The 25,297-nt window shown below is 54.7% G+C and overlaps 3 protein-coding genes and 2 long non-coding RNA genes across 5 annotated transcripts in view; 3 read left to right on the top strand and 2 right to left on the bottom strand.

Annotated features, from left to right (window-relative positions):
• Positions 1-330: 330 nt before the first annotated feature.
• Positions 331-7,673, bottom strand: LOC145529716 (uncharacterized). Its single transcript, XR_014071306.1, has 2 exons — positions 7,562-7,673; positions 331-3,370 (listed from the first exon to the last, which is right to left on the bottom strand). It is a non-coding gene; the product is annotated as an uncharacterized LOC145529716 (long non-coding RNA).
• On the top strand, positions 3,713-5,520 carry LOC145529617 (uncharacterized). The gene is made up of 3 exons (XM_081550210.1): positions 3,713-3,905; positions 4,305-4,617; positions 4,868-5,520. The coding sequence occupies exons 1-3, from the start codon at positions 3,771-3,773 to the stop codon at positions 5,494-5,496; spliced, it is 1,077 nt and encodes a 358-aa protein (XP_081406336.1). The 5' UTR covers positions 3,713-3,770; the 3' UTR covers positions 5,497-5,520.
• Positions 7,674-8,414: 741 nt separating the features above from the next.
• LOC145529536 (uncharacterized) lies at positions 8,415-13,168 on the top strand. Its single transcript, XM_081550115.1, has 3 exons — positions 8,415-11,553; positions 11,953-12,265; positions 12,516-13,168. The coding sequence occupies exons 1-3, from the start codon at positions 11,317-11,319 to the stop codon at positions 13,142-13,144; spliced, it is 1,179 nt and encodes a 392-aa protein (XP_081406241.1). The 5' UTR covers positions 8,415-11,316; the 3' UTR covers positions 13,145-13,168.
• A 2,893-nt stretch (positions 13,169-16,061) lies between these two features.
• Positions 16,062-20,815, top strand: LOC145529554 (uncharacterized). Its single transcript, XM_081550136.1, has 3 exons — positions 16,062-19,200; positions 19,600-19,912; positions 20,163-20,815. The coding sequence occupies exons 1-3, from the start codon at positions 18,964-18,966 to the stop codon at positions 20,789-20,791; spliced, it is 1,179 nt and encodes a 392-aa protein (XP_081406262.1). The 5' UTR covers positions 16,062-18,963; the 3' UTR covers positions 20,792-20,815.
• LOC145529710 (uncharacterized) overlaps positions 20,767-25,297 on the bottom strand; it is a 25,207-nt gene continuing 20,676 nt past the window's right edge. The window contains exon 4 of the long non-coding RNA XR_014071299.1: positions 20,767-22,968. This is a non-coding gene — a long non-coding RNA (uncharacterized LOC145529710). The remainder of the gene's footprint in view (positions 22,969-25,297) is intronic.

The raw sequence follows: 25,297 nt of genomic DNA, 5'->3' as shown, positions 1-25,297 counted from the left end.
CCTCATTCTCAGGCCGGCGGCTCTGCCCTGAGGGGAGCAGGAAGGTCACCAACTGCCGCAAGCGGACCTCAAGCCCCTCCCACTGCTGGAGCCTGACCTCCCCCGGCCCCACCCCTTCCCCTACCCCAGCAGGACGAGAGCTCGTCTTCCCCTGGCTTCCAACGTGAGGCCCGGCCCTGGGCCCCGATTGGGCACTGCCCCAGTCCGGAGCCAATCACAGTGGCCAGGGAGCTGGAACGCACAGATTGGCCAGGGCCAGGTCATGTGACCATGCTCCCCAGGAAACACAAATATTACCAAGATACCCTAACAAACCAATGAACAAAATTATCCAGTAAAGGCAAACCGTACTTTTTAATGAGGCCAATGTCACAGAAAAAAAAAAAAAAAAAGCTTCACAATGAACTGCTCAAGGAAGCTACTAAATAAACTTTCAGAAAAGTTAAGTAGTTTTTTTTTTTTTTAATAGGGTGACGGAGAGCTATACCTTTCCCATCTATGTGAATTTAGGTTTAAACTAGATTTCCCTTGGCTATTATATACGACAAAAAAAAACCCCACATCACCCCCTTTCACTCCCCCCACCCCCCAAAAGTGTTTTAGTCTATTGAGTTTTTGTGTCCTCAGTTGTGTCTGATTCACGGCAACTCACGAACTCTACACAGCCAGGCTCTTCCGTCCATGGAATTCAGGGCAATTTTTTTCTGTCACAGTAAATGCCCACCCTGGGTGATCCAAAGGCAAGGGCTCAGAGGCTCCTGAGAGTCTAACTCCTTTCAGCTGAGCACAGAGCTGGCTCCTCACTGGGATGCCTGTGGCCTGGGGCTCCCAGAGGGGAGAGCAGCACTCGCCCCACCGTGTGGTCACTGCTGGAAGTGCAGGCTGCTCCTCACTCCCCCTTGACAGTGTCCCTGAGGGCGGAACAGTGGGAATCTACTCAAGGTGGAAATGCAAACTCCCATGCAACCAAACTTCCCACAAGGTCTCCAAAACCACTCAGGAACAGGGAATTGGAAACTGCAGGGCATGACATGAATGGAGATGGAGACTGGACACCTTACACCGAGTTCACTTCCAGTTATCCCTAGACAAAGTTTCCATGAAAACTTGTCACAAATCTAGAAGAACAATGAGCAGAAACCGGACACGTGCTTTGAGTCTTCACACACAAAACTAAAAGGCAGTCCACAAAACAACCCAGAGAATACAGTGGACTTTGCAAAATCAAAGATATCTACTGTGGGAAAGACCTCATTACAAAAGCAAAAGACAGGTCATACATCGCGAGACGAATGAGTGGAAACACAAAGCTTCTCAAGGATGTGTCTCCAAACAGACAAAGAACACCAACACAACAAGCCTGTGAAAACTAGGGAAAGGTCTGAAGGGACACCAGACTGAGGAAGACACACACAGAGTATCCCGGATGATGTCCAGCACTGAGGGCCTGAAGAAACAACAGTCTAGTTGCACTCCCTCAGGCCTGTGTGACCCTGGATGAGGCCTCTGTTTCCCGGTGGCTCTGAGAGATGGACAGGGAGGAAGGGGAAGAGAAATCACTTGCATTTCTAATACTCACAGCAAAGTCTTCCAATGAGAAGGGAATTATCACCCCCACTGACAATGCCATTCACTGAAGTGATACCCACGAGTCCATCTAACCCAGAAGGGAAGGAAGGACCTGTTCTCACAAAACGGCGAGAGATGGAAGAAGGAAGATCAAGCCCACACCAATCACTGGAAAGAGAAGCTGTGCTCAGGGCTTGAAAGAATTCCTATTGGGAAAATGATGTCACAGCCCCACAAGGCAATCCACAGCTTCGATGCTATTCCTCCCCAAATGCCAATGCATTGTCGCACCGAACAAAGAATTGCAAAAGGGGTTACGGAAACAGAAAAGAGCCTAAATTGTCAATACAATCCGACGAAAAAGCCCCGATACGGACATCCAAGGTTGTGTGAGAGGAAATTAGACGACCAAACTAGGATCCTCAGGAGAGTATCGGAGAAGGCGATGGCGACCCACGCCAGTACTCTTGCCTGGAAAATGCCCTGGACGGAGGAGCCTGGTAGGCTGCAGGCCATGGGGTCGCGCAGAGTCAGACACGACTGAAGTGACTTAGCCGCAGCGGCAGCAGCAGGACAGTATGCTATTGGGAATACAACAACACACACAGATCCAGATCGATGGAATAAAGTTGAGGGTCCAGAAACAAACCCCGGCATCCATGGTCAACTCATCTCTGACACAGAAGGGGAGAATATCCAAATGGGAACAAGAAAGCCTCTTCAATAAATGGCCATGGGAAAACCAGACAGCTACATCTGAAGAACGCTATTGGTTTTGATCTCACACCACCTCAATATCGGGGAAAAACCTCACCCTAAAGACTGATGTCATGAGATAGCTAGAAAGAAGCGTAGGTCAAAGGCTCCTTAACATCAGAGGCTCCTTGCCATTTGCTGGGCGGAGGTAGAAATGGGTCTCTTCAAGTAAGGGAAAGAGGGAAACGAAGTACACCAATGGGTTTCCATCCAATGGAACCTCTTCACAACAGAGAAGCTAAGCATTCACACATGCAAAAGATAGGAAACGGAACATGAGAGACTCCTTGCAAGTGGTGTATCTGAGAAGGGGTTCATATGGAAAGAGACGAAGAATGCACAGCACTCAGATTCCAAGACACACCACCACCACCCTTGACCCTTCCCCCATGACCAACTCCGACCTAAAGCCTTTCTCTCCCTCTAACCCATCCCTAAAACATAACCCTCATCTAATCATATACATGTGCATTCCTAGCATCCATCCATCCACACACGAGAGAGAAAGAGGAAGACACAGACTGAATCGAGAAAGGAAAAGAGAGGGACACAGCCAGAGAGAGACACGGAACCAAAGAGAGGAAAGGAGTCGATGGTCCAGACTTTTCATCAATCTGTCTCGAAGGTAGAAGCAATGACAGCGCCCATCCACCCCAGAAGGGGGAAAAGGACGGAAGGTTTGGAGAGGAAAAGACAAGAACGCAGGGAGCCATTAGAAGCTCAGCCACCCGCAGAAGCCGAGCTGGGACACTTGAACAGAATCTCAATGGAAACAGAGGACCAGAAAGTTGGCTACTCTTTTCTATAAGAGAGGGAGACCTTCGAGTCTTCCTTTCGGGCCTCCAACTTGGATGCGGGGTCTCAAAACAGTCAGGAGGGGCGGTGCCTTTTCCTGGGTACCACGGCGCATCCAGGCCTCGTTCTGCCCCATTCTGTGCTGTGTCAGCCCTGGATGGAGTCTTTCTTTCTGAAGTCTCGGCGCACAAGCTCCACGTGATATCGGCCCCAGGTGGAGAGGCACGGAGCTGCTCGTAGGCCGACAGACCTAGGAAACAGATGGGAGAATGACCCCCACTCTGCAGATGGAGAGACTGGGGAAACCCTGAGGGGCATATGCTTGTCCAGGGCCACACCACTTATGAGAAGAAGGAGCCTGGTCTGAGAGCAGCGGGGTCCTCGGAGCTCAGGCCCTGGCTGCACCCAGGCCTCCCCAGGGCTGTGGGCTGGGCTGTGTGGCTGTCACTGTGCCTGCACATGGCCTAAGGGGGGTGGTCGAGCAGTCAGAAACCCAGAGATTCCCTTGGGAAGTTTTGGGGAAGGGACCTCAGCACGAACCCCAGGAAATGATGTCACCTGCCGGCAACAGAACCCAACAGAACCCGCAACCCGGGTATCCAGGCCTCCAGAGCGGAGAGGAGCCCCCAGCCAGATCTCTTGCTGCCAGGATGTTCTGCTGTTTGCCCCTGCCCAGAGGCCGGGGCCTCAGGAGAGCTCACAGGCAGTGTGCGTGGGCACCCTGTCGACGTTGGCTCAGGGCACCCCCGAGAGGCCTCTGGCCCTCTGCCCGGAGAAACAGAAAGGTAACACGGGGAGCCCCAGGCCGGGCCAGGCCACCTCTCCCATGCCACCCGGAAACACCGGGTCCTTTGCCTGTGTGTGTGGATGCGGGTTTCTCGGGGTGTGTCTCCCTCAAGGAAGCCCAGGCGGATGTGGGGTCAGAAGCCTGCGGACCAGTTGTGTCCACACCCCAGGGGAGAGCAGGCTGGCTGGGATGGGGAGAGTGCGGGCAGCGCCGGCCGCCCAGGCTGACCTCACACCCTCAGGTGGGTCTCTTTCCTCCCGGGTGGGGATCTGAGCAGACACACGTCTCTGACCCTTCTGGGAAGAGAAGTTCGAGCAGGCAGAAGCAGCGGCTCCACTGGCCAGGCCCAGCTCGGAAAACTCCCAGCACGGCTGGCTGACGGTCACTGTCGTTGCAGAGCTTCCCACGTGATGAGGCCGAGGACGGGGACACCCCGTCCACCTCCCGGAGGGAGGGGTCGGAGCACCACCCCCCCGCCCGTGAGGCCCAGTGCAGGCTCCAGGTGAGCGTGCCCACGGAGGCATCAGCCCCACCGGGGGCGAAGCGGAGGCGGGGAAGGCCTGCTGCCGAGACACCGCCCAGGATACACCCGGCGGCCCAGTCTGAGGCTGCCACGGAGCTCAGCACACCCGGCTCCGACCCAGAGTCCCGAGAACCCCGGCCTCTGAGGCAGCAGGAGGACCTGGAGCCCAGCACGCCAGAGCACAGAGGTGAGGACGCTGGGGCTGGTGCACGGGAGTGTGTGGGGAGGGGGTGCTGAGCTACACAGGGACGAGTCCCCGAAAGATGCTGCTGGGCCTGCAGCAAGTGCTGGCCTCACACCCCCACCCCCATCTTGCACACTTCAGTCCCAAAAGACATCCGACCCTGGGTATTCTTTGGGAATCTCTTGGAAGCTTTCTGTCCCGGGATACGCACATGCCAAGGCTGGCCTGTGGGCAAACTTTGCTTCTCCCCCAGCTCTAGCACTGGCCTCCAACTGGAACCAGGCTCCACTTCCCAGACCTGTGCCTACAGAGGTGGTGGCTCCAGGTGCAGGACCCAGGGATCCACCGAGGGCAGATGGAGAACCGAGACTTGCCCTCGCAGAGACACCAGGCCAGCTGGGTACTGGCCAGCACACCGGGCAGATCGCATCTCCGTGCCTGCAGGACCCCCAGCCCCAGGCACTGATGTCCCACCCCCTCAGCCAGAACCTCCACCTCCACGTGCACCTGTACCTGCTCGGGCTTTGGCAGGAGAACCCGAGGCAGAGGAGGAGTCACCGCCTCGGCAGGGAGAGCCTGCCCTGGCTCCCGCGCAACACCCAGACGCCGACGATGACTCACCCGCCCCTGCAGGAAGAACGAGCCCCCGCTCTGGACAGAGACCCAGAGCCCTTGCCGGAAACACCACGTCCAGGGGAGCGGTCGGCTCTGCAGCCTCCATCCCTGTCTGCTCACCGTGGACGCCGGCAACTCGGTCTGCCCCCAGGGGACATGGAGTTCCTTTCCCCTGAACTGCTTTGCATTTGGTTTGTTTCCACCTTTCTGGTGATGTTTTACTTTTTGTATGGTTTCGTCTATTTTTGTTGGTTAAGTTGGGATTAGTAAACTTTTTCATCATTGTTGCAATTTGGGAACACTGTTGTGTAACTCTGGTGATACTGTGTTACCATCACCACTCTGTAGTTTCAGACCCGTTCGATCTTTATGCCCCACCCGCCAACAAAGCCTGGGTTCAAGGCAAGCAGGCCCTGTTCATCCCTCCCCCCGATCCTGACCACAATTTCATCTTTTCTTTCTGCATTCCTTCCTATATTCTTGGTGTCCCCAATCAATGACTCTCAGTGAAATGACTGAAGGAGTTTTTTTCGGACTCTCCACCTACTGTAAGACTCCATTGGAGAGTTCTCATTTTTATGTCATTTGAACTAGCCTTTGATAGCTGAAAGGACGGTGTACGTCCTTTCAAGATATCATGTGCCAAACGAAGCCCTTTTGGCAAATGCCATCATTATCTCCAGGCAGGCATTGCTGTTTGAAGGGTGACATCTCAGCCAGAAGGCAGAGGCTGAGCTCCTCTTGTTGCACCAGCTCCCAAAAGAAGCCAAGAAAGGGAGCTGGAACAGCAAACCACCCCAACGCCCAGGAAAGCGTTCTTCACGACAGAAGGCTAGCAAATGACCCAACAACCTTGTGGCCCAGAACCCCTCTAGAAAAATCACTGTTCCATACAAAAGAGAAACACATGGGAAGTTCCAAGGAGAGGCAATGCCCATGGCCAGTGTACTTTAGAGACGGCCTGACCGCTCCGGGGAAGACACGCACCGACGGAACCCCTTGGGAAACAGCAGTGAGAGTCCTCACCGTCGTAAGGGTTTCCTCTGGGGACAACCTGCCCTGGGCACCACATGAGGGAGCAGACCGGCTTCTCTTCCTCTGCCCCCACACCATTCACTCATGAAGGCAGCTCAGCTGTTCTCATGCCCTGCCTGCCTGCCTGCCTGCCTGGCTCATCCGTGAGCTGTGACCACCTCCAGGGCAGGACTCCACCTTCTCCTCTCTGTGTACCGTGAATCTGCACACAGTGGGCTTTCAGAACCTTAGGAGACTTGAGCCATTCCCACTCGAGCCAGAACCCTCCCCAGGAAGGAAAACAGCTGTGGAGTCATTTTGGCCCCAGCACCGGTTCCCAAACCCTGGCGGCTCCTACAGCCTCTACGGTGTGAAGAGGGAGGTCCCTTTTGACAGAGCTTTCCGGCTGTCAGATCGAAGCTGTTGTTTCACTGTCAGCTGTGTCTCTGCCGTTGCAGCCAGGTGGGCCACGCTGCTCCAAAGGAGCTCACAAGCTGAGTGGCAAGGGAGGTATTGAGAGGACAGGGATGGCTACAACGTGCTGCAAACTGAGTGAGGGTCCCCACAATCCTCAGCAAAGGTCTGTGGTGTGCAAGTGGGGAGTAGAGGGCCCCCAAGTTCCAAAGGAAGGGAGGTACTCGGGAGATAAAGCCCTTGGCTGCTGTGGTAGCAGCTGCAGATGGCAGCTCGTCCACAGTGCACTTCGAATGAGGTCATATGAGCGGGACTCTGGAAATGGCTCCGAAATCCAGAGAAAGGGGTCAGGGTATGTGGGAATCCGGCGGGGGTGGGGGGTGGATGAAGGAAGGTGTCCTTCCTCTCTCCAGTGCAATTTGGTTTGGTGAGTCTCAAAGCTACCAGATGGCACTTCCCAAGTCAGGCCCCCGCAGGAATCAGGGTGGGCTGCGTGCCTCGGCCCCTGCCACAGGGACAAGCCACACCAGTGGCCTCCCTGAGCTCAAATGGCCGGATCTGGGGGTTCCGTCTGGGTGCACACCTCCTGGCTGTGGCCAAGTTCCCCCCTTCTCTGAGCACCAGCTTCATCATCCTCTCGAATGAGGACATCGATTGCTACCTTGGCACGTTACTCTCTTCATCCTGTGAAGACTCATTAGGCTTATCCTACAATTACTAGCTGGCCCGAAGAGATATTTCCTGAATCCAGATTAAGCTGGAGTCTCCCAGGCTCATCTGGCATGTCTTCCCTGAAGTCTGCCAAAACCCACACCCTTGCATTTCCAGGGACTCCCCTTAGCCGGCTGGGCAGAAAACCCAGCATGGTTCAAACAAGCTGACAGACAAGCGGGAGAGGACTCACGGGCAGACGGCCTCCCTCAGGTCTCGGGTGGAGCTCTGGGACCACAGCAGCAACGGGCCATCCCAGCCCCTGGGCTCAGCAGCGCCCTCATTCTCAGGCCGGCGGCTCTGCCCTGAGGGGAGCAGGAAGGTCACCAACTGCCGCAGGCGGACCTCAAGCCCCTCCCACTGCTGGAGCCTGACCTCCCCCGGCCCCACCCCTTCCCCTACCCCAGCAGGACGAGAGCTCGTCTTCCCCTGGCTTCCAACGTGAGGCCCGGCCCTGGGCCCCGATTGGGCACTGCCCCAGTCCGGAGCCAATCACAGTGGCCAGGGAGCTGGAACGCACCGATTGGCCAGGGCCAGGTCATGTGACCATGCTCCCCAGGAAACACAAATATTACCAAGATACCCTAACAAACCAATGAACAAAATTATCCAGTAAAGGCAAACCGTACTTTTTAATGAGGCCAATGTCACAGAAAAAAAAAAAAAAAATGCTTCACAATGAACTGCTCAAGGAAGCTACTAAATAAACTTTCAGAAAAGTTAAGTAGTTTTTTTTTTTTTTTTTAATAGGGTGACGGAGAGCTATACCTTTCCCATCTATGTGAATTTAGGTTTAAACTAGATTTCCCTTGGCTATTATATACGACAAAAAAAACCCCACATCACCCCCTTTCACTCCCCCCACCCCCCAAAAGTGTTTTAGTCTATTGAGTTTTTGTGTCCTCAGTTGTGTCTGATTCACGGCAACTCACGAACTCTACACAGCCAGGCTCTTCCGTCCATGGAATTCAGGGCAATTTTTTTCTGTCACAGTAAATGCCCACCCTGGGTGATCCAAAGGCAAGGGCTCAGAGGCTCCTGAGAGTCTAACTCCTTTCAGCTGAGCACAGAGCTGGCTCCTCACTGGGATGCCTGTGGCCTGGGGCTCCCAGAGGGGAGAGCAGCACTCGCCCCACCGTGTGGTCACTGCTGGAAGTGCAGGCTGCTCCTCACTCCCCCTTGACAGTGTCCCTGAGGGCGGAACAGTGGGAATCTACTCAAGGTGGAAATGCAAACTCCCATGCAACCAAACTTCCCACAAGGTCTCCAAAACCACTCAGGAACAGGGAATTGGAAACTGCAGGGCATGACATGAATGGAGATGGAGACTGGACACCTTACACCGAGTTCACTTCCAGTTATCCCTAGACAAAGTTTCCATGAAAACTTGTCACAAATCTAGAAGAACAATGAGCAGAAACCGGACACGTGCTTTGAGTCTTCACACACAAAACTAAAAGGCAGTCCACAAAACAACCCAGAGAATACAGTGGACTTTGCAAAATCAAAGATATCTACTGTGGGAAAGACCTCATTACAAAAGCAAAAGACAGGTCATACATCGCGAGACGAATGAGTGGAAACACAAAGCTTCTCAAGGATGTGTCTCCAAACAGACAAAGAACACCAACACAACAAGCCTGTGAAAACTAGGGAAAGGTCTGAAGGGACACCAGACTGAGGAAGACACACACAGAGTATCCCGGATGATGTCCAGCACTGAGGGCCTGAAGAAACAACAGTCTAGTTGCACTCCCTCAGGCCTGTGTGACCCTGGATGAGGCCTCTGTTTCCCGGTGGCTCTGAGAGATGGACAGGGAGGAAGGGGAAGAGAAATCACTTGCATTTCTAATACTCACAGCAAAGTCTTCCAATGAGAAGGGAATTATCACCCCCACTGACAATGCCATTCACTGAAGTGATACCCACGAGTCCATCTAACCCAGAAGGGAAGGAAGGACCTGTTCTCACAAAACGGCGAGAGATGGAAGAAGGAAGATCAAGCCCACACCAATCACTGGAAAGAGAAGCTGTGCTCAGGGCTTGAAAGAATTCCTATTGGGAAAATGATGTCACAGCCCCACAAGGCAATCCACAGCTTCGATGCTATTCCTCCCCAAATGCCAATGCATTGTCGCACCGAACAAAGAATTGCAAAAGGGGTTACGGAAACAGAAAAGAGCCTAAATTGTCAATACAATCCGACGAAAAAGCCCCGATACGGACATCCAAGGTTGTGTGAGAGGAAATTAGACGACCAAACTAGGATCCTCAGGAGAGTATCGGAGAAGGCGATGGCGACCCACGCCAGTACTCTTGCCTGGAAAATGCCCTGGACGGAGGAGCCTGGTAGGCTGCAGGCCATGGGGTCGCGCAGAGTCAGACACGACTGAAGTGACTTAGCCGCAGCGGCAGCAGCAGGACAGTATGCTATTGGGAATACAACAACACACACAGATCCAGATCGATGGAATAAAGTTGAGGGTCCAGAAACAAACCCCGGCATCCATGGTCAACTCATCTCTGACACAGAAGGGGAGAATATCCAAATGCGAACAAGAAAGCCTCTTCAATAAATGGCCATGGGAAAACCAGACAGCTACATCTGAAGAACGCTATTGGTTTTGATCTCACACCACCTCAATATCGGGGAAAAACCTCACCCTAAAGACTGATGTCATGAGATAGCTAGAAAGAAGCGTAGGTCAAAGGCTCCTTAACATCAGAGTCTCCTTGCCATTTGCTGGGCGGAGGTAGAAATGGGTCTCTTCAAGTAAGGGAAAGAGGGAAACGAAGTACACCAATGGGCTTCCATCCAATGGAACCTCTTCACAACAGAGAAGCTAAGCATTCACACATGCAAAAGATAGGAAACGGAACATGAGAGACTCCTTGCAAGTGGTGTATCTGAGAAGGGGTTCATATGGAAAGAGACGAAGAATGCACAGCACTCAGATTCCAAGACACACCACCACCACCCTTGACCCTTCCCCCATGACCAACTCCGACCTAAAGCCTTTCTCTCCCTCTAACCCATCCCTAAAACATAACCCTCATCTAATCATATACATGTGCATTCCTAGCATCCATCCATCCACACACGAGAGAGAAAGAGGAAGACACAGACTGAATCGAGAAAGGAAAAGAGAGGGACACAGCCAGAGAGAGACACGGAACCAAAGAGAGGAAAGGAGTCGATGGTCCAGACTTTTCATCAATCTGTCTCGAAGGTAGAAGCAATGACAGCGCCCATCCACCCCAGAAGGGGGAAAAGGACGGAAGGTTTGGAGAGGAAAAGACAAGAACGCAGGGAGCCATTAGAAGCTCAGCCACCCGCAGAAGCCGAGCTGGGACACTTGAACAGAATCTCAATGGAAACAGAGGACCAGAAAGTTGGCTACTCTTTTCTATAAGAGAGGGAGACCTTCGAGTCTTCCTTTCGGGCCTCCAACTTGGATGCGGGGTCTCAAAACAGTCAGGAGGGGCGGTGCCTTTTCCTGGGTACCACGGCGCATCCAGGCCTCGTTCTGCCCCATTCTGTGCTGTGTCAGCCCTGGATGGAGTCTTTCTTTCTGAAGTCTCGGCGCACAAGCTCCACGTGATATCGGCCCCAGGTGGAGAGGCACGGAGCTGCTCGTAGGCCGACAGACCTAGGAAACAGATGGGAGAATGACCCCCACTCTGCAGATGGAGAGACTGGGGAAACCCTGAGGGGCATATGCTTGTCCAGGGCCACACCACTTATGAGAAGAAGGAGCCTGGTCTGAGAGCAGCGGGGTCCTCGGAGCTCAGGCCCTGGCTGCACCCAGGCCTCCCCAGGGCTGTGGGCTGGGCTGTGTGGCTGTCACTGTGCCTGCACATGGCCTAAGGGGGGTGGTCGAGCAGTCAGAAACCCAGAGATTCCCTTGGGAAGTTTTGGGGAAGGGACCTCAGCACGAACCCCAGGAAATGATGTCACCTGCCGGCAACAGAACCCAACAGAACCCGCAACCCGGGTATCCAGGCCTCCAGAGCGGAGAGGAGCCCCCAGCCAGATCTCTTGCTGCCAGGATGTTCTGCTGTTTGCCCCTGCCCAGAGGCCGGGGCCTCAGGAGAGCTCACAGGCAGTGTGCGTGGGCACCCTGTCGACGTTGGCTCAGGGCACCCCCGAGAGGCCTCTGGCCCTCTGCCCGGAGAAACAGAAAGGTAACACGGGGAGCCCCAGGCCGGGCCAGGCCACCTCTCCCATGCCACCCGGAAACACCGGGTCCTTTGCCTGTGTGTGTGGATGCGGGTTTCTCGGGGTGTGTCTCCCTCAAGGAAGCCCAGGCGGATGTGGGGTCAGAAGCCTGCGGACAAGTTGTGTCCACACCCCAGGGGAGAGCAGGCTGGCTGGGATGGGGAGAGTGCGGGCAGCGCCGGCCGCCCAGGCTGACCTCACACCCTCAGGTGGGTCTCTTTCCTCCCGGGTGGGGATCTGAGCAGACACACGTCTCTGACCCTTCTGGGAAGAGAAGTTCGAGCAGGCAGAAGCAGCGCCTCCACTGGCCAGGCCCAGCTCGGAAAACTCCCAGCACGGCTGGCTGACGGTCACTGTCGTTGCAGAGCTTCCCACGTGATGAGGCCGAGGACGGGGACACCCCGTCCACCTCCCGGAGGGAGGGGTCGGAGCACCACCCCCCCGCCCGTGAGGCCCAGTGCAGGCTCCAGGTGAGCGTGCCCACGGAGGCATCAGCCCCACCGGGGGCGAAGCGGAGGCGGGGAAGGCCTGCTGCCGAGACACCGCCCAGGATACACCCGGCGGCCCAGTCTGAGGCTGCCACGGAGCTCAGCACACCCGGCTCCGACCCAGAGTCCCGAGAACCCCGGCCTCTGAGGCAGCAGGAGGACCTGGAGCCCAGCACGCCAGAGCACAGAGGTGAGGACGCTGGGGCTGGTGCACGGGAGTGTGTGGGGAGGGGGTGCTGAGCTACACAGGGACGAGTCCCCGAAAGATGCTGCTGGGCCTGCAGCAAGCGCTGGCCTCACACCCCCACCCCCATCTTGCACACTTCAGTCCCAAAAGACATCCGACCCTGGGTATTCTTTGGGAATCTCTTGGAAGCTTTCTGTCCCGGGATACGCACATGCCAAGGCTGGCCTGTGGGCAAACTTTGCTTCTCCCCCAGCTCTAGCACTGGCCTCCAACTGGAACCAGGCTCCACTTCCCAGACCTGTGCCTACAGAGGTGGTGGCTCCAGGTGCAGGACCCAGGGATCCACCGAGGGCAGATGGAGAACCGAGACTTGCCCTCGCAGAGACACCAGGCCAGCTGGGTACTGGCCAGCACACCGGGCAGATCGCATCTCCGTGCCTGCAGGACCCCCAGCCCCAGGCACTGATGTCCCACCCCCTCAGCCAGAACCTCCACCTCCACGTGCACCTGTACCTGCTCGGGCTTTGGCAGGAGAACCCGAGGCAGAGGAGGAGTCACCGCCTCGGCAGGGAGAGCCTGCCCTGGCTCCCGCGCAACACCCAGACGCCGACGATGACTCACCCGCCCCTGCAGGAAGAACGAGCCCCCGCTCTGGACAGAGACCCAGAGCCCTTGCCGGAAACACCACGTCCAGGGGAGCGGTCGGCTCTGCAGCCTCCATCCCTGTCTGCTCACCGTGGACGCCGGCAACTCGGTCTGCCCCCAGGGGACATGGAGTTCCTTTCCCCTGAACTGCTTTGCATTTGGTTTGTTTCCACCTTTCTGGTGATGTTTTACTTTTTGTATGGTTTCGTCTATTTTTGTTGGTTAAGTTGGGATTAGTAAACTTTTTCATCATTGTTGCAATTTGGGAACACTGTTGTGTAACTCTGGTGATACTGTGTTACCATCACCACTCTGTAGTTTCAGACCCGTTCGATCTTTATGCCCCACCCGCCAACAAAGCCTGGGTTCAAGGCAAGCAGGCCCTGTTCATCCCTCCCCCCGATCCTGACCACAATTTCATCTTTTCTTTCTGCATTCCTTCCTATATTCTTGGTGTCCCCAATCAATGACTCTCAGTGAAATGACTGAAGGAGTTTTTTTCGGACTCTCCACCTACTGTAAGACTCCATTGGAGAGTTCTCATTTTTATGTCATTTGAACTAGCCTTTGATAGCTGAAAGGACGGTGTACGTCCTTTCAAGATATCATGTGCCAAACGAAGCCCTTTTGGCAAATGCCATCATTATCTCCAGGCAGGCATTGCTGTTTGAAGGGTGACATCTCAGCCAGAAGGCAGAGGCTGAGCTCCTCTTGTTGCACCAGCTCCCAAAAGAAGCCAAGAAAGGGAGCTGGAACAACAAACCACCCCAACGCCCAGGAAAGCGTTCTTCACGACAGAAGGCTAGCAAATGACCCAACAACCTTGTGGCCCAGAACCCCTCTAGAAAAATCACTGTTCCATACAAAAGAGAAACACATGGGAAGTTCCAAGGAGAGGCAATGCCCATGGCCAGTGTACTTTAGAGACGGCCTGACCGCTCCGGGGAAGACACGCACCGACGGAACCCCTTGGGAAACAGCAGTGAGAGTCCTCACCGTCGTAAGGGTTTCCTCTGGGGACAACCTGCCCTGGGCACCACATGAGGGAGCAGACCGGCTTCTCTTCCTCTGCCCCCACACCATTCACTCATGAAGGCAGCTCAGCTGTTCTCATGCCCTGCCTGCCTGCCTGCCTGCCTGGCTCATCCGTGAGCTGTGACCACCTCCAGGGCAGGACTCCACCTTCTCCTCTCTGTGTACCGTGAATCTGCACACAATGGGCTTTCAGAACCTTAGGAGACTTGAGCCATTCCCACTCGAGCCAGAACCCTCCCCAGGAAGGAAAACAGCTGTGGAGTCATTTTGGCCCCAGCACCGGTTCCCAAACCCTGGCGGCTCCTACAGCCTCTACGGTGTGAAGAGGGAGGTCCCTTTTGACAGAGCTTTCCGGCTGTCAGATCGAAGCTGTTGTTTCACTGTCAGCTGTGTCTCTGCCGTTGCAGCCAGGTGGGCCACGCTGCTCCAAAGGAGCTCACAAGCTGAGTGGCAAGGGAGGTATTGAGAGGACAGGGATGGCTACAACGTGCTGCAAACTGAGTGAGGGTCCCCACAATCCTCAGCAAAGGTCTGTGGTGTGCAAGTGGGGAGTAGAGGGCCCCCAAGTTCCAAAGGAAGGGAGGTACTCGGGAGATAAAGCCCTTGGCTGCTGTGGTAGCAGCTGCAGATGGCAGCTCGTCCACAGTGCACTTCGAATGAGGTCATATGAGCGGGACTCTGGAAATGGCTCCGAAATCCAGAGAAAGGGGTCAGGGTATGTGGGAATCCGGCGGGGGTGGGGGGTGGATGAAGGAAGGTGTCCTTCCTCTCTCCAGTGCAATTTGGTTTGGTGAGTCTCAAAGCTACCAGATGGCACTTCCCAAGTCAGGCCCCCGCAGGAATCAGGGTGGGCTGCGTGCCTCGGCCCCTGCCACAGGGACAAGCCACACCAGTGGCCTCCCTGAGCTCAAATGGCCGGATCTGGGGGTTCCGTCTGGGTGCACACCTCCTTGCTGTGGCCAAGTTCCCCCCTTCTCTGAGCACCAGCTTCATCATCCTCTCGAATGAGGACATCGATTGCTACCTTGGCACGTTACTCTCTTCATCCTGTGAAGACTCATTAGGCTTATCCTACAATTACTAGCTGGCCCGAAGAGATATTTCCTGAATCCAGATTAAGCTGGAGTCTCCCAGGCTCATCTGGCATGTCTTCCCTGAAGTCTGCCAAAACCCACACCCTTGCATTTCCAGGGACTCCCCTTAGCCGGCTGGGCAGAAAACCCAGCATGGTTCAAACAAGCTGACAGACAAGCGGGAGAGGACTCACGGGCAGACGGCCTCCCTCAAGTCTCGGGTGGAGCTCTGGGACCACAGCAGCAACGGGCCATCCCAGCCCCTGGGCTCAGCAGCGCCCTCATTCTCAGGCCGGCGGCTCTGCCCTGAGGGGAGCAGGAAGGTCACCAACTGCCGCAGGCGGACCTCAAGCCCCTCCCACTGCTGGAGCCTGACCTCCCCCGGCCCCACCCCTTCCCCTACCCCAGCAGGACGAGAGCTCGTCTTCCCCTGGCTTCCAACGTGAGGCCCGGCCCTGGGCCCCGATTGGGCACTGCCCCAGTCCGGAGCCAATCACAGTGGCCAGGGAGCTGGAACGCACCGATTGGCCAGGGCCAGGTCATGTGACCATGCTCCCCAGGAAACACAAATATTACCAAGATACCCTAACAAACCAATGAACAAAATTATCCAGTAAAGGCAAACCGTACTTTTTAATGAGGCCAATGTCACAGAAAAAAAAAAAAAAATGCTTCACAATGAACTGCTCAAGGAAGCTACTAAATAAACTTTCAGAAAAGTTAAGTAGTTTTTTTTTTTTTTTTTAATAGGGTGACGGAGAGCTATACCTTTCCCATCTATGTGAATTTAGGTTTAAACTAGATTTCCGTTGGCTATTATATACGACAAAAAAAACCCCACATCACCCCCTTTCACTCCCCCCACCCCCCAAAAGTGTTTTAGTCTATTGAGTTTTTGTGTCCTCAGTTGTGTCTGATTCACGGCAACTCACGAACTCTACACAGCCAGGCTCTTCCGTCCATGGAATTCAGGGCAATTTTTTTCTGTCACAGTAAATGCCCACCCTGGGTGATCCAAAGGCAAGGGCTCAGAGGCTCCTGAGAGTCTAACTCCTTTCAGCTGAGCACAGAGCTGGCTCCTCACTGGGATGCCTGTGGCCTGGGGCTCCCAGAGGGGAGAGCAGCACTCGCCCCACCGTGTGGTCACTGCTGGAAGTGCAGGCTGCTCCTCACTCCCCCTTGACAGTGTCCCTGAGGGCGGAACAGTGGGAATCTACTCAAGGTGGAAATGCAAACTCCCATGCAACCAAACTTCCCACAAGGTCTCCAAAACCACTCAGGAACAGGGAATTGGAAACTGCAGGGCATGACATGAATGGAGATGGAGACTGGACACCTTACACCGAGTTCACTTCCAGTTATCCCTAGACAAAGTTTCCATGAAAACTTGTCACAAATCTAGAAGAACAATGAGCAGAAACCGGACACGTGCTTTGAGTCTTCACACACAAAACTAAAAGGCAGTCCACAAAACAACCCAGAGAATACAGTGGACTTTGCAAAATCAAAGATATCTACTGTGGGAAAGACCTCATTACAAAAGCAAAAGACAGGTCATACATCGCGAGACGAATGAGTGGAAACACAAAGCTTCTCAAGGATGTGTCTCCAAACAGACAAAGAACACCAACACAACAAGCCTGTGAAAACTAGGGAAAGGTCTGAAGGGACACCAGACTGAGGAAGACACACACAGAGTATCCCGGATGATGTCCAGCACTGAGGGCCTGAAGAAACAACAGTCTAGTTGCACTCCCTCAGGCCTGTGTGACCCTGGATGAGGCCTCTGTTTCCCGGTGGCTCTGAGAGATGGACAGGGAGGAAGGGGAAGAGAAATCACTTGCATTTCTAATACTCACAGCAAAGTCTTCCAATGAGAAGGGAATTATCACCCCCACTGACAATGCCATTCACTGAAGTGATACCCACGAGTCCATCTAACCCAGAAGGGAAGGAAGGACCTGTTCTCACAAAACGGCGAGAGATGGAAGAAGGAAGATCAAGCCCACACCAATCACTGGAAAGAGAAGCTGTGCTCAGGGCTTGAAAGAATTCCTATTGGGAAAATGATGTCACAGCCCCACAAGGCAATCCACAGCTTCGATGCTATTCCTCCCCAAATGCCAATGCATTGTCGCACCGAACAAAGAATTGCAAAAGGGGTTACGGAAACAGAAAAGAGCCTAAATTGTCAATACAATCCGACGAAAAAGCCCCGATACGGACATCCAAGGTTGTGTGAGAGGAAATTAGACGACCAAACTAGGATCCTCAGGAGAGTATCGGAGAAGGCGATGGCGACCCACGCCAGTACTCTTGCCTGGAAAATGCCCTGGACGGAGGAGCCTGGTAGGCTGCAGGCCATGGGGTCGCGCAGAGTCAGACACGACTGAAGTGACTTAGCCGCAGCGGCAGCAGCAGGACAGTATGCTATTGGGAATACAACAACACACACAGATCCAGATCGATGGAATAAAGTTGAGGGTCCAGAAACAAACCCCGGCATCCATGGTCAACTCATCTCTGACACAGAAGGGGAGAATATCCAAATGGGAACAAGAAAGCCTCTTCAATAAATGGCCATGGGAAAACCAGACAGCTACATCTGAAGAACGCTATTGGTTTTGATCTCACACCACCTCAATATCGGGGAAAAACCTCACCCTAAAGACTGATGTCATGAGATAGCTAGAAAGAAGCGTAGGTCAAAGGCTCCTTAACATCAGAGTCTCCTTGCCATTTGCTGGGCGGAGGTAGAAATGGGTCTCTTCAAGTAAGGGAAAGAGGGAAACGAAGTACACCAATGGGTTTCCATCCAATGGAACCTCTTCACAACAGAGAAGCTAAGCATTCACACATGCAAAAGATAGGAAACGGAACATGAGAGACTCCTTGCAAGTGGTGTATCTGAGAAGGGGTTCATATGGAAAGAGACGAAGAATGCACAGCACTCAGATTCCAAGACACACCACCACCACCCTTGACCCTTCCCCCATGACCAACTCCGACCTAAAGCCTTTCTCTCCCTCTAACCCATCCCTAAAACATAACCCTCATCTAATCATATACATGTGCATTCCTAGCATCCATCCATCCACACACGAGAGAGAAAGAGGAAGACACAGACTGAATCGAGAAAGGAAAAGAGAGGGACACAGCCAGAGAGAGACACGGAACCAAAGAGAGGAAAGGAGTCGATGGTCCAGACTTTTCATCAATCTGTCTCGAAGGTAGAAGCAATGACAGCGCCCATCCACCCCAGAAGGGGGAAAAGGACGGAAGGTTTGGAGAGGAAAAGACAAGAACGCAGGGAGCCATTAGAAGCTCAGCCACCCGCAGAAGCCGAGCTGGGACACTTGAACAGAATCTCAATGGAAACAGAGGACCAGAAAGTTGGCTACTCTTTTCTATAAGAGAGGGAGACCTTCGAGTCTTCCTTTCGGGCCTCCAACTTGGATGCGGGGTCTCAAAACAGTCAGGAGGGGCGGTGCCTTTTCCTGGGTACCACGGCGCATCCAGGCCTCGTTCTGCCCCATTCTGTGCTGTGTCAGCCCTGGATGGAGTCTTCCTTTCTGAAGTCTCGGCGCACAAGCTCCACGTGATATCGGCCCCAGGTGGAGAGGCACGGAGCTGCTCGTAGGCCGACAGACCTAGGAAACAGATGGGAGAATGACCCCCACTCTGCAGATGGAGAGACTGGGGAAACCCTGAGGGGCATATGCTTGTCCAGGGCCACACCACTTATGAGAAGAAGGAGCCTGGTCTGAGAGCAGCGGGGTCCTCGGAGCTCAGGCCCTGGCTGCACCCAGGCCTCCCCAGGGCTGTGGGCTGGGCTGTGTGGCTGTCACTGTGCCTGCACATGGCCTAAGGGGGGTGGTCGAGCAGTCAGAAACCCAGAGATTCCCTTGGGAAGTTTTGGGGAAGGGACCTCAGCACGAACCCCAGGAAATGATGTCACCTGCCGGCAACAGAACCCAACAGAACCCGCAACCCGGGTATCCAGGCCTCCAGAGCGGAGAGGAGCCCCCAGCCAGATCTCTTGCTGCCAGGATGTTCTGCTGTTTGCCCCTGCCCAGAGGCCGGGGCCTCAGGAGAGCTCACAGGCAGTGTGCGTGGGCACCCTGTCGACGTTGGCTCAGGGCACACCCGAGAGGCCTCTGGCCCTCTGCCCGGAGAAACAGAAAGGTAACACGGGGAGCCCCAGGCCGGGCCAGGCCACCTCTCCCATGCCACCCGGAAACACCGGGTCCTTTGCCTGTGTGTGTGGATGCGGGTTTCTCGGGGTGTGTCTCCCTCAAGGAAGCCCAGGCGGATGTGGGGTCAGAAGCCTGCGGACCAGTTGTGTCCACACCCCAGGGGAGAGCAGGCTGGCTGGGATGGGGAGAGTGCGGGCAGCGCCGGCCGCCCAGGCTGACCTCACACCCTCAGGTGGGTCTCTTTCCTCCCGGGTGGGGATCTGAGCAGACACACGTCTCTGACCCTTCTGGGAAGAGAAGTTCGAGCAGGCAGAAGCAGCGGCTCCACTGGCCAGGCCCAGCTCGGAAAACTCCCAGCACGGCTGGCTGACGGTCACTGTCGTTGCAGAGCTTCCCACGTGATGAGGCCGAGGACGGGGACACCCCGTCCACCTCCCGGAGGGAGGGGTCGGAGCACCACCCCCCCGCCCGTGAGGCCCAGTGCAGGCTCCTGGTGAGCGTGCCCACGGAGGCATCAGCCCCACCGGGGGCGAAGCGGAGGCGGGGAAGGCCTGCTGCCGAGACACCGCCCAGGATACACCCGGCGGCCCAGTCTGAGGCTGCCACGGAGCTCAGCACACCCGGCTCCGACCCAGAGTCCCGAGAACCCCGGCCTCTGAGGCAGCAGGAGGACCTGGAGCCCAGCACGCCAGAGCACAGAGGTGAGGACGCTGGGGCTGGTGCACGGGAGTGTGTGGGGAGGGGGTGCTGAGCTACACAGGGACGAGTCCCCGAAAGATGCTGCTGGGCCTGCAGCAAGCGCTGGCCTCACACCCCCACCCCCATCTTGCACACTTCAGTCCCAAAAGACATCCGACCCTGGGTATTCTTTGGGAATCTCTTGGAAGCTTTCTGTCCCGGGATACGCACATGCCAAGGCTGGCCTGTGGGCAAACTTTGCTTCTCCCCCAGCTCTAGCACTGGCCTCCAACTGGAACCAGGCTCCACTTCCCAGACCTGTGCCTACAGAGGTGGTGGCTCCAGGTGCAGGACCCAGGGATCCACCGAGGGCAGATGGAGAACCGAGACTTGCCCTCGCAGAGACACCAGGCCAGCTGGGTACTGGCCAGCACACCGGGCAGATCGCATCTCCGTGCCTGCAGGACCCCCAGCCCCAGGCACTGATGTCCCACCCCCTCAGCCAGAACCTCCACCTCCACGTGCACCTGTACCTGCTCGGGCTTTGGCAGGAGAACCCGAGGCAGAGGAGGAGTCACCGCCTCGGCAGGGAGAGCCTGCCCTGGCTCCCGCGCAACACCCAGACGCCGACGATGACTCACCCGCCCCTGCAGGAAGAACGAGCCCCCGCTCTGGACAGAGACCCAGAGCCCTTGCCGGAAACACCACGTCCAGGGGAGCGGTCGGCTCTGCAGCCTCCATCCCTGTCTGCTCACCGTGGACGCCGGCAACTCGGTCTGCCCCCAGGGGACATGGAGTTCCTTTCCCCTGAACTGCTTTGCATTTGGTTTGTTTCCACCTTTCTGGTGATGTTTTACTTTTTGTATGGTTTCGTCTATTTTTGTTGGTTAAGTTGGGATTAGTAAACTTTTTCATCATTGTTGCAATTTGGGAACACTGTTGTGTAACTCTGGTGATACTGTGTTACCATCACCACTCTGTAGTTTCAGACCCGTTCGATCTTTATGCCCCACCCGCCAACAAAGCCTGGGTTCAAGGCAAGCAGGCCCTGTTCATCCCTCCCCCCGATCCTGACCACAATTTCATCTTTTCTTTCTGCATTCCTTCCTATATTCTTGGTGTCCCCAATCAATGACTCTCAGTGAAATGACTGAAGGAGTTTTTTTCGGACTCTCCACCTACTGTAAGACTCCATTGGAGAGTTCTCATTTTTATGTCATTTGAACTAGCCTTTGATAGCTGAAAGGACGGTGTACGTCCTTTCAAGATATCATGTGCCAAACGAAGCCCTTTTGGCAAATGCCATCATTATCTCCAGGCAGGCATTGCTGTTTGAAGGGTGACATCTCAGCCAGAAGGCAGAGGCTGAGCTCCTCTTGTTGCACCAGCTCCCAAAAGAAGCCAAGAAAGGGAGCTGGAACAACAAACCACCCCAACGCCCAGGAAAGCGTTCTTCACGACAGAAGGCTAGCAAATGACCCAACAACCTTGTGGCCCAGAACCCCTCTAGAAAAATCACTGTTCCATACAAAAGAGAAACACATGGGAAGTTCCAAGGAGAGGCAATGCCCATGGCCAGTGTACTTTAGAGACGGCCTGACCGCTCCGGGGAAGACACGCACCGACGGAACCCCTTGGGAAACAGCAGTGAGAGTCCTCACCGTCGTAAGGGTTTCCTCTGGGGACAACCTGCCCTGGGCACCACATGAGGGAGCAGACCGGCTTCTCTTCCTCTGCCCCCACACCATTCACTCATGAAGGCAGCTCAGCTGTTCTCATGCCCTGCCTGCCTGCCTGCCTGCCTGGCTCATCCGTGAGCTGTGACCACCTCCAGGGCAGGACTCCACCTTCTCCTCTCTGTGTACCGTGAATCTGCACACAGTGGGCTTTCAGAACCTTAGGAGACTTGAGCCATTCCCACTCGAGCCAGAACCCTCCCCAGGAAGGAAAACAGCTGTGGAGTCATTTTGGCCCCAGCACCGGTTCCCAAACCCTGGCGGCTCCTACAGCCTCTACGGTGTGAAGAGGGAGGTCCCTTTTGACAGAGCTTTCCGGCTGTCAGATCGAAGCTGTTGTTTCACTGTCAGCTGTGTCTCTGCCGTTGCAGCCAGGTGGGCCACGCTGCTCCAAAGGAGCTCACAAGCTGAGTGGCAAGGGAGGTATTGAGAGGACAGGGATGGCTACAACGTGCTGCAAACTGAGTGAGGGTCCCCACAATCCTCAGCAAAGGTCTGTGGTGTGCAAGTGGGGAGTAGAGGGCCCCCAAGTTCCAAAGGAAGGGAGGTACTCGGGAGATAAAGCCCTTGGCTGCTGTGGTAGCAGCTGCAGATGGCAGCTCGTCCACAGTGCACTTCGAATGAGGTCATATGAGCGGGACTCTGGAAATGGCTCCGAAATCCAGAGAAAGGGGTCAGGGTATGTGGGAATCCGGCGGGGGTGGGGGGTGGATGAAGGAAGGTGTCCTTCCTCTCTCCAGTGCAATTTGGTTTGGTGAGTCTCAAAGCTACCAGATGGCACTTCCCAAGTCAGGCCCCCGCAGGAATCAGGGTGGGCTGCGTGCCTCGGCCCCTGCCACAGGGACAAGCCACACCAGTGGCCTCCCTGAGCTCAAATGGCCGGATCTGGGGGTTCCGTCTGGGTGCACACCTCCTGGCTGTGGCCAAGTTCCCCCCTTCTCTGAGCACCAGCTTCATCATCCTCTCGAATGAGGACATCGATTGCTACCTTGGCACGTTACTCTCTTCATCCTGTGAAGACTCATTAGGCTTATCCTACAATTACTAGCTGGCCCGAAGAGATATTTCCTGAATCCAGATTAAGCTGGAGTCTCCCAGGCTCATCTGGCATGTCTTCCCTGAAGTCTGCCAAAACCCACACCCTTGCATTTCCAGGGACTCCCCTTAGCCGGCTGGGCAGAAAACCCAGCATGGTTCAAACAAGCTGACAGACAAGCGGGAGAGGACTCACGGGCAGACGGCCTCCCTCAGGTCTCGGGTGGAGCTCTGGGACCACAACAGCAACGGGCCATCCCAGCCCCTGGGCTCAGCAGCGCCCTCATTCTCAGGCCGGCGGCTCTGCCCTGAGGGGAGCAGGAAGGTCACCAACTGCCGCAGGCGGACCTCAAGCCCCTCCCACTGCTGGAGCCTGACCTCCCCCGGCCCCACCCCTTCCCCTACCCCAGCAGGACGAGAGCTCGTCTTCCCCTGGCTTCCAACGTGAGGCCCGGCCCTGGGCCCCGATTGGGCACTGCCCCAGTCCGGAGCCAATCACAGTGGCCAGGGAGCTGGAACGCACCGATTGGCCAGGGCCAGGTCATGTGACCATGCTCCCCAGGAAACACAAATATTACCAAGATACCCTAACAAACCAATGAACAAAATTATCCAGTAAAGGCAAACCGTACTTTTTAATGAGGCCAATGTCACAGAAAAAAAAAAAAAATGCTTCACAATGAACTGCTCAAGGAAGCTACTAAATAAACTTTCAGAAAAGTTAAGTAGTTTTTTTTTTTTTTTTAATAGGGTGACGGAGAGCTATACCTTTCCCATCTATGTGAATTTAGGTTTAAACTAGATTTCCCTTGGCTATTATATACGACAAAAAAAACCCCACATCACCCCCTTTCACTCCCCCCACCCCCCAAAAGTGTTTTAGTCTATTGAGTTTTTGTGTCCTCAGTTGTGTCTGATTCACGGCAACTCACGAACTCTACACAGCCAGGCTCTTCCGTCCATGGAATTCAGGGCAATTTTTTTCTGTCACAGTAAATGCCCACCCTGGGTGATCCAAAGGCAAGGGCTCAGAGGCTCCTGAGAGTCTAACTCCTTTCAGCTGAGCACAGAGCTGGCTCCTCACTGGGATGCCTGTGGCCTGGGGCTCCCAGAGGGGAGAGCAGCACTCGCCCCACCGTGTGGTCACTGCTGGAAGTGCAGGCTGCTCCTCACTCCCCCTTGACAGTGTCCCTGAGGGCGGAACAGTGGGAATCTACTCAAGGTGGAAATGCAAACTCCCATGCAACCAAACTTCCCACAAGGTCTCCAAAACCACTCAGGAACAGGGAATTGGAAACTGCAGGGCATGACATGAATGGAGATGGAGACTGGACACCTTACACCGAGTTCACTTCCAGTTATCCCTAGACAAAGTTTCCATGAAAACTTGTCACAAATCTAGAAGAACAATGAGCAGAAACCGGACACGTGCTTTGAGTCTTCACACACAAAACTAAAAGGCAGTCCACAAAACAACCCAGAGAATACAGTGGACTTTGCAAAATCAAAGATATCTACTGTGGGAAAGACCTCATTACAAAAGCAAAAGACAGGTCATACATCGCGAGACGAATGAGTGGAAACACAAAGCTTCTCAAGGATGTGTCTCCAAACAGACAAAGAACACCAACACAACAAGCCTGTGAAAACTAGGGAAAGGTCTGAAGGGACACCAGACTGAGGAAGACACACACAGAGTATCCCGGATGATGTCCAGCACTGAGGGCCTGAAGAAACAACAGTCTAGTTGCACTCCCTCAGGCCTGTGTGACCCTGGATGAGGCCTCTGTTTCCCGGTGGCTCTGAGAGATGGACAGGGAGGAAGGGGAAGAGAAATCACTTGCATTTCTAATACTCACAGCAAAGTCTTCCAATGAGAAGGGAATTATCACCCCCACTGACAATGCCATTCACTGAAGTGATACCCACGAGTCCATCTAACCCAGAAGGGAAGGAAGGACCTGTTCTCACAAAACGGCGAGAGATGGAAGAAGGAAGATCAAGCCCACACCAATCACTGGAAAGAGAAGCTGTGCTCAGGGCTTGAAAGAATTCCTATTGGGAAAATGATGTCACAGCCCCACAAGGCAATCCACAGCTTCGATGCTATTCCTCCCCAAATGCCAATGCATTGTCGCACCGAACAAAGAATTGCAAAAGGGGTTACGGAAACAGAAAAGAGCCTAAATTGTCAATACAATCCGACGAAAAAGCCCCGATACGGACATCCAAGGTTGTGTGAGAGGAAATTAGACGACCAAACTAGGATCCTCAGGAGAGTATCGGAGAAGGCGATGGCGACCCACGCCAGTACTCTTGCCTGGAAAATGCCCTGGACGGAGGAGCCTGGTAGGCTGCAGGCCATGGGGTCGCGCAGAGTCAGACACGACTGAAGTGACTTAGCCGCAGCGGCAGCAGCAGGACAGTATGCTATTGGGAATACAACAACACACACAGATCCAGATCGATGGAATAAAGTTGAGGGTCCAGAAACAAACCCCGGCATCCATGGTCAACTCATCTCTGACACAGAAGGGGAGAATATCCAAATGGGAACAAGAAAGCCTCTTCAATAAATGGCCATGGGAAAACCAGACAGCTACATCTGAAGAACGCTATTGGTTTTGATCTCACACC

Source organism: Giraffa tippelskirchi, chromosome 12 (assembly GCF_054371585.1).
Source record: "Giraffa tippelskirchi isolate mGirTip1 chromosome 12, T2T-mGirTip1v1.2.pri, whole genome shotgun sequence".
Lineage (NCBI taxonomy): Eukaryota > Metazoa > Chordata > Mammalia > Artiodactyla > Giraffidae > Giraffa > Giraffa tippelskirchi.
Note: the sequence above shows the minus strand (reverse complement) of the source record. Positions and strands in the feature narration are given on the sequence as shown.

What these genes read in the sequence shown, in the direction of transcription:
- LOC145529617 (XM_081550210.1), top strand. Translation starts at nt 3,771, where the DNA reads ATGTTCTGCTGTTTGCCCCTGCCCAGAGGCCGGGGCCTCAGGAGAGCT. An exon ending in CTGCCCGGAGAAACAGAAAG is followed by an intron (nt 3,906 to 4,304) that starts GTAACACGGGGA and finishes CTGTCGTTGCAG; the next exon opens with AGCTTCCCACGTGATGAGGC. An exon ending in CAGCACGCCAGAGCACAGAG is followed by an intron (nt 4,618 to 4,867) that starts GTGAGGACGCTG and finishes CTTCTCCCCCAG; the next exon opens with CTCTAGCACTGGCCTCCAAC.
- LOC145529536 (XM_081550115.1), top strand. Translation starts at nt 11,317, where the DNA reads ATGATGTCACCTGCCGGCAACAGAACCCAACAGAACCCGCAACCCGGG. An exon ending in CTGCCCGGAGAAACAGAAAG is followed by an intron (nt 11,554 to 11,952) that starts GTAACACGGGGA and finishes CTGTCGTTGCAG; the next exon opens with AGCTTCCCACGTGATGAGGC. An exon ending in CAGCACGCCAGAGCACAGAG is followed by an intron (nt 12,266 to 12,515) that starts GTGAGGACGCTG and finishes CTTCTCCCCCAG; the next exon opens with CTCTAGCACTGGCCTCCAAC.
- LOC145529554 (XM_081550136.1), top strand. Translation starts at nt 18,964, where the DNA reads ATGATGTCACCTGCCGGCAACAGAACCCAACAGAACCCGCAACCCGGG. An exon ending in CTGCCCGGAGAAACAGAAAG is followed by an intron (nt 19,201 to 19,599) that starts GTAACACGGGGA and finishes CTGTCGTTGCAG; the next exon opens with AGCTTCCCACGTGATGAGGC. An exon ending in CAGCACGCCAGAGCACAGAG is followed by an intron (nt 19,913 to 20,162) that starts GTGAGGACGCTG and finishes CTTCTCCCCCAG; the next exon opens with CTCTAGCACTGGCCTCCAAC.